The 8,731-nt window shown below is 34.7% G+C and overlaps 2 protein-coding genes across 2 annotated transcripts; both read left to right on the top strand.

Annotated features, from left to right (window-relative positions):
• The first annotated feature begins 399 nt into the window (after positions 1-399).
• Positions 400-2,073, top strand: LOC127362812 (olfactory receptor 10A6-like). Its single transcript, XM_051399058.1, has one exon. It carries the CDS (start codon positions 1,051-1,053, stop codon positions 1,990-1,992), a length of 942 nt encoding a protein of 313 aa, XP_051255018.1. The 5' UTR covers positions 400-1,050; the 3' UTR covers positions 1,993-2,073.
• Positions 2,074-3,339: 1,266 nt separating this feature from the next.
• On the top strand, positions 3,340-5,261 carry LOC127362819 (olfactory receptor 11A1-like). The gene is made up of 2 exons (XM_051399066.1): positions 3,340-3,414; positions 3,608-5,261. The coding sequence occupies exon 2, from the start codon at positions 3,917-3,919 to the stop codon at positions 4,841-4,843; it is 927 nt and encodes a 308-aa protein (XP_051255026.1). The 5' UTR covers positions 3,340-3,414; positions 3,608-3,916; the 3' UTR covers positions 4,844-5,261.
• Positions 5,262-8,731: the final 3,470 nt, after the last annotated feature.

Consider the following 8,731-nt stretch of genomic DNA (forward strand, 5'->3'; position numbering starts at 1 on the left):
GAATCTTTAAGACAAAGGCTGACTTGCGTGTTGCAGGCGGCGGTAATTCTTGTTGTCAGTGGGTCTGCTGCAGGCGGACTGCACTGGGGTTTATAGAGAGCCATGGCCCGATGTGGACCAGGGGAGCAGATAGTAGAGGGCAGAGCACACAAAGAGCGACATGGCATTTTGTTGAACCACTGGTCACCATGTCATCATGGGTATCATGTTACGATAACAGGAAGTCATGGGAAGTGACAATCATGATGAAAGTTCATTTAAATCAGTGAAAATTATGTGTGTGTGTGTGTGTGTGTATATATATATATATATATATTGTATATACATATATATATATATATATATATATATATATACATATATATATATATATGTATATATATATATATATGTATATACAATATATGTATACAGTGGTCGAAGAATTACTTATTTCCTTTTCCCTTTTAGATAGTTTCCACCAGGTTTCTTAGAAACTTAAGCATCTCATTTTGAGTAAAATTATATATGGTCGATTATTCTATAATTACGTAACATCCACAAAGTGGTGACATGTTCCTCCACAATCAATCTTTTCCTATTTCTTTATATATGTTTTTACTGAACAATTTTTAAAATAGCAACAAATATTTTGTCTGAAATGTTCTTGTCTTTTCCTAGCATCAATTAGATAATCGGTGACAGTCGTTCCTTTGATAATGACTTAAGTCTGTGGTTGTCCCCTGCCCTGGAAGTATAAAAGAAGCAGAAGCACAGTTAGAGTTCATTTGGGAGGGAATCATCCACACAATGTCATAAACTGTCTTTGTAGTTTCTCACCTAACATTACATTGACTTTAAATCAGACAGTGGTAAGTTTGAGAAGTTCGTCACGAATGATTTTTTACTAATTTATGGACTGTAGACTGTGTGCTGATGCTTTAGCTGCACTCTGGGATCAATGTTAAAATATAAACTGTTTGCACACTTAAAAATCTGGAACAAAATATAACATTGGTATCACACTGAGTTTTTCCTGTGCACAGTGTTACTGTGTTTTGAACCGAAAGGATGATTGTGATAAACTCTACACAGGTTTCATATTTCACACTTGGTGCCTACTTTGACACTGAGTTGTTTAAATACTTATTTTTCATGATTATTGCACATTTTTATATTTTAACTCTTTGTGCCAATGTTTTGCTCATTGTGATTATCTGTATGAACAGAAGCTTACATGAACCTATGTACATATTTCTGTGCAGCCTGTTTGTAAATGAACTGTATGGTAGTACAGGGTTGTTTCCAATGCTTCTGGTTCAGATTCTCTCTGACATTCACACTGTTTCTGTTCCCCTTTGTTTCCTGCAGATTTTCTGTGTGTACTCTTATGTAAGTGTAGAATTTACTAACTTAGCTGCGATGTCTTATGACAGATATCTTGCTATCTGTTATCCTTTACAATATAATGCATATATGACTTCTAGTAAGATTGCCATGCTTATTGCTGTTATATGGTTACCTCCTTTTCTTGCTGTTTTTGTCACAACATCCCTGAGCGCCTCTTTACAGTTGTGTGGGAACATTATTAGTAAAGTATACTGTGACAACTATTCTGTCATAAAACTGGCTTGCTTTGACACCAGAATAAATAATGTATATGAACTCACTGCTGCTTCTCTCACAATCTGTGTTCCAGTATCTGTTATTTTTTACACGTACTTAAAGATCCTTAAAGTTTGTTTTTCTGGTTCACAACAGACCAGACAAAAAGCCATCAGTACCTGCACACCTCACCTTGCTTCCCTTCTTAACTTTTCTTTTGGGGTTTCCTTTGAAGTACTGCAGAACAGGTTTGACATGAGCAGTGTACCCAATATGTTGCGAATATTTTTATCATTGTATTTTCTTACATGCCAACCACTCTTCAACCCTTTAATGTATGGCCTCAACATGTCCAAAATACTGATCATTTGTAAAAGTGTGCTTTTAAGTTCTCTTGGGAAGTGTTGATCATCCAATAAATTTGTCCAGTTTGAATAACAAGAGAAAATATTTGGAATATAATAAATTTGTTATGCAAGTTTCACAAAAGTTTGGCTAGATTTTGGCCTGTCTAATGACAATGGATGCACACTTTTATTTTCAATCAGTGAAAGGTTATCTAGTTTATTCTTGTTTTGTTGTGACATTGTTATGTTTCAATCTATTAAATGAAGCAAATATGTGTTTAAAAGTAAAGGAGTGAAAAGTAAGAAGTAATAAAGTAATAAAATAAAGAATATAAATACATTTTTGTTGCATATATTTTGAGTATTTTCACTTTGTGAGATTTTAAATCATGGCTCTATTAATGTAAACAGTGGAGTTGGGTCAAGTTTGTATTATCTATAGTTGTCTTCTGTACAACATAAAATAATTTATGACCCACAGACCCTGAATTCAAATATGGAAAAACTCTCTTTAACAGGAAAAAAAATTAAAAACGTTAGGAAAAGCAGTGTTTCAGTGGTTGTCTTTAGTGGTAGAAAGCTGAAATATTAGGACAATGACAATGTGGAGAAACACAATGACCATATTAGGTTGATAAAGTGCAAAAGCAATATTAAGTAAATATTAAGTGTTTTAAAAATTTGAATTTTTAGACAGTACCGGCTAGTCCTGACCATAGTAAAAGTAAACCATAAGCTTTCATATCTGAAAAATTAAGCTAGTGTGGAAATGCCTTAAGCCTGAATTCTTTTTATTGGAATATAAGACTTAAACTTTCAGAAAAATAGCTGACAGCGAGAGGTCCCAGGTTCAGATCCTGGACGAGCCCCCACTTTGTCACAGCCCTACTCAGATGAAAAAGGAGGAGAAGGCAACAGATAACCTAACAAAAGATTTAGTTAACAAAATAAAAGTGAAAGAATGGCATTATAATGTATGTAAATTAGGGAGGTCCCAATCTAGTTTCTGTAGCCCCCGATCCGATCTGAGTCATTTAATATTAAGTATCTGCCGATACCAAATCCAAATCTGATATTGTTTTTAGATAATACAGATTCCCACTTTAAGTACATTAAAGTTATTAATATCAATCCAATGGATATGCTTGACCCTTGAATAGCTCTGCATTACATTAAGATGATGTTAAATGTAAAAATAACAAACTGCAATTGTTTTGGTCTTGTCGCTGTCTGCAGGGAGTTTCTCCAGTGTGTGGTGCTGTGGCAAGCGTTTGCCTGAGTTATGTGAATGACTGTCTATTCTGTTGTGTTTATTTCCGTCGTCTATACATCTTTTGTGTGGATTACATTAATTAATTACTCTTATTGGCTTTTTGTTCACGGGCTTTTCGGCTCGCTACCGCTGTCTCTGCTCCGAGCAGAGGCAGCCCCGCCTGCAGTGACTCAAAGAAAATGAACATATGGCAATAAAGAGAAAAAGAAGGTAAATATTAGGTTGATAAAGTGCAAATATAATATTAAGTAAAGATTAAGTCTTTCAAAAGTATATAAACAGTACCTGGACTGGCTACTCCTGACCATAGTATCAGTGGAAAGTAAGCTTCCATAGCTTAATATTTATTTTCAGTGTGCCCTCGTCTCACCTTCTTCCAAACAAACGTTTACTCTTTTTTCAGGAACCAACTGGAAATCAGTAACAACCAGTAGGTCCTTGATAATGAGGTCAGACTGCTCTTTCTCCAACACTCCAACACAAAAGGTTAAAAGAAGCAGAAGCAGAGTTTCAGCTCATTAGGAGGGACTGAATGTTCAGATTCAGATTCACACAATGTCTTACTTGAGTATTATACAGTACAATTAGGGAATGATAAATCTTATTCATATTTAAAAATTGTTTTCATGCGATTTAATTTCTTTCCTGTTGTTTAAATACTGTGTGTTTGATGCCTCAGCTTCTTTAAAGTGTTGTTTTATGAACCAGGAAGATGATGATAAACACTACACAGGTTTCATATTTCACACTAAGTGCCTACTTTGACACTGGGGTTTTCAAATATTTATATTTTGTGATTATTATGTCTTTGTATATATTAATTATCAGTGCCAATCTTTTGCTCATTGTGATTATCTGTATGAACAGAAGCTTACATGAACCTATGTACATATTTCTGTGCAGCCTGTTTGTAAATGAACTGTATGGTAGTACAGGGTTGTTTCCAATGCTTCTGGTTCAGATTCTCTCTGACATTCACACTGTTTCTGTTCCCTTTTGTTTCCTGCAGATTTTCTCTGTGTATTCCTATGGAAGTGTAGAATTTTTAAATTTAGCCATCATGTCTTATGACAGATATCTTGCTATCTGTTATCCTCTACAATATAACACACGTATGACATCTGCAAAGGTTGCCATCCTTATTGGTGTAACATGGTTATTCCCTTTTCTTACTATTGTTATTTTGGTATCTTTGAGTGCACCTTTACAGCTGTGTGGGAACATCATTGACAAAGTTTACTGTGGAAACTACTCTGTTGTTAAACTGGCATGTTCTGACACCAGACTTCATAACATTTATGGACTCATTTGCACTGTTATCTCAATCATTATTCCTCTAACTTTAATTCTTTACACTTACATGAAGATTCTCAAGGTTTGTTTTTCTGGTTCCAAACAGACTAGACAAAAAGCTGTCAGTACTTGCACACCTCACCTTGCTTCTCTGCTTAACTTTTCTTTTGGTTGTTGTTTTCAAATATTACAGAGCAGATTTGATATGAGCAGTGTACCCAATATGTTGGACATTTTATTATCATTGTACTTTCTCACATGCCAGCCTCTCTTTACCCCAGTACTATATGGACTGAAAATGTCCAAAATCCGTAACGTATGTAAACGTTTGTTGTGTGAAGTGTAGGTCATCTCATAGATTAGTTTAGTTTTACATACATAAATAAGCAATAAATAAATCACTCTTCTTACTGCACCAGTGTCAACCAAATGATGTCTCTAGTTTAATTTTTGAGTGGAAAGGAAGAAAATGAAACATCCAAGTTGTACAAGACGAGTTTGGGTTAATTTTGGTCTCCAAAACAAATTATGCAAATATGTATCTCTTTGCACTTTGTGACAGGTGATATTGTTGCTTTTGTCATTTTGCTGCTATATTTATTTTACTTGATGAGAGAGACATGGTCTATTGTGTGTTTTTTTTGTTTCAAAGTGTCTTACAATAAGTACGGTCAACTTCCACAGGGGTTTGCTAGATACAAACAGTGAAGAGCGCATTATAAGTGCTAAGATTTTCTTCATTTTATTTTGATGTAAGTAATTGTGCATGGACAGTTTTTACAAAATTAAAATTTTTTAAATGTTTTGTTTTGTCAAACAGTCCAATTTTGGGGCCTTTTATTGCATTTATTAGACAGGAGGAGCTAGAGGTAAGACAGGGGAGGGGACGACAACACGTGACCTTCAACTAAAGGGTGAAAACAAAAGAAACACATTTGAAAGAAATATTAGGGTTAAAGTACTTTATTCAATCGTCAAGGTGACTAACACTTTGCAAATTAACAGAATAAGGCTGTTATATGAATTATATACACTAAGATCTAAATATACCCTGCTACAATTTCTACTATCAAACAGTTTATGCAGTACTTAGTCCTGGAATCATATGAACATCATACCTGGATTTGCAATAATGAAATCTTCCTCTAAAATGTGCAAATAATAGCCTATCATCACTTTGGAGCCTAAAACCACGTACAAATTTTTTTGCCGCCTGCTGGGGCCCTGACTAGTGGCTGCGGAAAGATCAGTGTTGTTTATTAATAAAATATAATATATATATATATATAATAATTAGTTTAACACAGTAGTGTTAAACTAAACTAACAGTATTTCTGCTGTTCACTAGTGATATTAATAATGTTTAATCAATGAGTAGTCAACTAATCGTGCACATCCCAAGGTTGTATTGTGCTTCATTATATTCCTTGCGGTAAAAATATGTTTACAAGGTTTGTGATACAGAGTGAAGATAGGAAGGTTAAAGCAATTTTCAATCTTAAGAGACAAAGGACAATTTTCTTCTGACTCACTCACAGTTATGTCGGCGGAACTGGCCCATTTGAATGAATTTGGGGTGTCAGTAAAGCTAAATACATCTGATAGGTGATTAACACATTCCAATATAACATACTTAACATAAAATACAGATTTGAGACATTTTCAGTCCATACATCAGAGGGTTGAAGAGCGGTTGGAAAGTGGAACGTAAGCTTTTCGTTTGCTCTGTTAGGAATCATGCCACTAATGCCACTAATTTCATAAATGTTATTCAGTACCTGTCCATCCTGAGGTGTGTTGTCACAAAGCGGTCTGAGGGGAGGTCATTATAGTCCTCAGCCCTCAGTGGACCAGTGAAACCAGTGCTGAGGTCTACTCTGACTTAGGGACAAATGTTGACAGGCTGAAATGACCTTTGATCTGAGGGATTTGGTAGATTCAATTCAATTCAATTTTATTTGTATAGCGCCAATTCATAACAGAAGTTATCTCAGGACACTTTTCAAATAGAGCAGGTCTAGACCGAACTCTTTAACAGTTGGTGGTCCAACACTCCCCAACACCAGCAGCATATGCAGGGTTTTCATTGACTGAGAATAAACTCAGTTTATGGTAAAGTTTTAATTCTGGAATGTCACTTTAGGACTTTGTCTTTACAAATGGGTTTTGTCAGAACACTGAAAACCCTAATAAGTTCACAGAACTCAAAAATTATTTTTACAGATTACACAAAAATATTTTAGTGATATTTTTAAATGTTTTAAGTTTACATAAAATAAAAATTACATTTACAGTTGCCTTAAATGATCTCAATGTTATCTTATAAATATTGATATTCCTCAACTTATAATTAGGGAGTAATTCACTCAAAATGTTCTCATAATGTGGGAAATACACTCAAAATTTTCAATATTCTTCAACTACTGTATTAAACTCAAACACATTGAAGTCTACAAACTACTAGTCAACTTAAAATGTACAAACTCTAACACACACAAATACAAATAAAACTCCATTATTACAATTCAAGTTTTTTTTTATTATAAAACAAACTTGAAACATCTGTCGTATCAATGTATTTGATCTATGTAACAACGTCACAATGTACATCAACTTATGTGACACTGAAACTTATTTCAAACATCAAACTGGTAAGGCACTTAGGGCTTTAGAAAAATGTAATAAGCATTTTCATTTCCCAACATTATATAGACCAAACAAACATAAAAACTATTAGTTGTAGCCCAAATCTCTAGTAATGCCATTAAGATGAGAAAATAAAACAAAATGTCAAAGCCTGATTTATTTTAACAGCAGGAGTTAAGAACACTGATTCCTGAACAGTTACCTAAAAACTTAACATCAGTCAACCTAGGGAGATCACTCACAACAGAAATGCTCTTGGGGCTGAAATGGGTTGTGTTGTCAGTGACCACAGTAAGGAGACCCACAGGAGTGTCAGCAATATGTGGCTCATCTTCTCTCTGCAAAATACAAACAATCCAATGACGAGGAGAATTCCAGTAAAAAGGTTTAAAATCATGTATCATTAACAATGTCAACATAATTCTAACTCAGACAGCTGAAGATTCATATTGGATTCAAATACACTTACATAAAGAGATTTGCATGAAACGAGAACTTTGGATTTCTCTCTAATTTGGAGAGGAGGTCCCCAATCACTCTTTCATTGTACATACCACATTTTAGCATTATACTGAGAAAAGAAAACAACCTATCCATCCATTTGAACCTGAAAAGAGGTGTTAAAGTTAGTTTGCCATACTATATTTCATGGTACATGTCATTGATATTGACAGTTCTATGAGTACACTAAATACTTACATTCCAGGTCTTGAAGAACTCAGAGTCTTCCTCTCTTAGGTACACCGGGAGGGCACGAAGGACCAGACTGCATCTCATGTTTACATCATGTTGTTCCTAGATTGATAACCAAAACATAATAATCATTATAGAAATATTTACCAGCACATCAAGCCAGTTCAACTTACATAATCATAAAATCATCATGAATAACCATCATCGTGCTCACAGCAAAGTTAATCTTAAACTCACATGGCGGTCATAAATCCTGAAGCTCTCTCGGAGTGCCTCTGCTGTCTTGCCTGTCCGTCTCTCTGTACAGGGCAATCAGTTGAGGTGTGTATCTGTCAACCTCACAGTAGAACTGATTACGTAGCTTCACATTTGTAATGCGATGGAACTCAGCAACACCTGCAGACATACAAACACATCAACTTGTGTTTTAAGAGGAAAACATAATGCATCCATTGCAGCAAAGCTAGCAGTTTTTCCCTGTGACTGTGCTGCTGTTGAATTGTATCACACTATACTGAGGTGTTTCTATTATTTTGTCCATCCCATAAATATCAGAGGCCATGCTAAATAGACACCTCTGTGTATAACGCAATATAGTTCACCAGACCACAAACTACATCCTATAATAATAAAATAAAACTACATTCAACCATCAACATTATTTTAGGATACATCTTACCGAGATGTCTTTGAAGCTCGAGGAAACTCTGTGCTTCCACTTGAACCTACAAGGAAAGATCAATTACAACAGATATAAGTGAACTTAAAATACATACAGTACTTATCAAACACATGTTAAATAGTTACAATATATACTGGTTCAGTCAAGCTATATATGCAAACACTAAATGTGTTTGTTGAGTGTTTATCATTTACTCAAGTTGTATATGTTTAC

This window comes from Dicentrarchus labrax, unplaced genomic scaffold, assembly GCF_905237075.1.
Source record: "Dicentrarchus labrax unplaced genomic scaffold, dlabrax2021, whole genome shotgun sequence".
Lineage (NCBI taxonomy): Eukaryota > Metazoa > Chordata > Actinopteri > Moronidae > Dicentrarchus > Dicentrarchus labrax.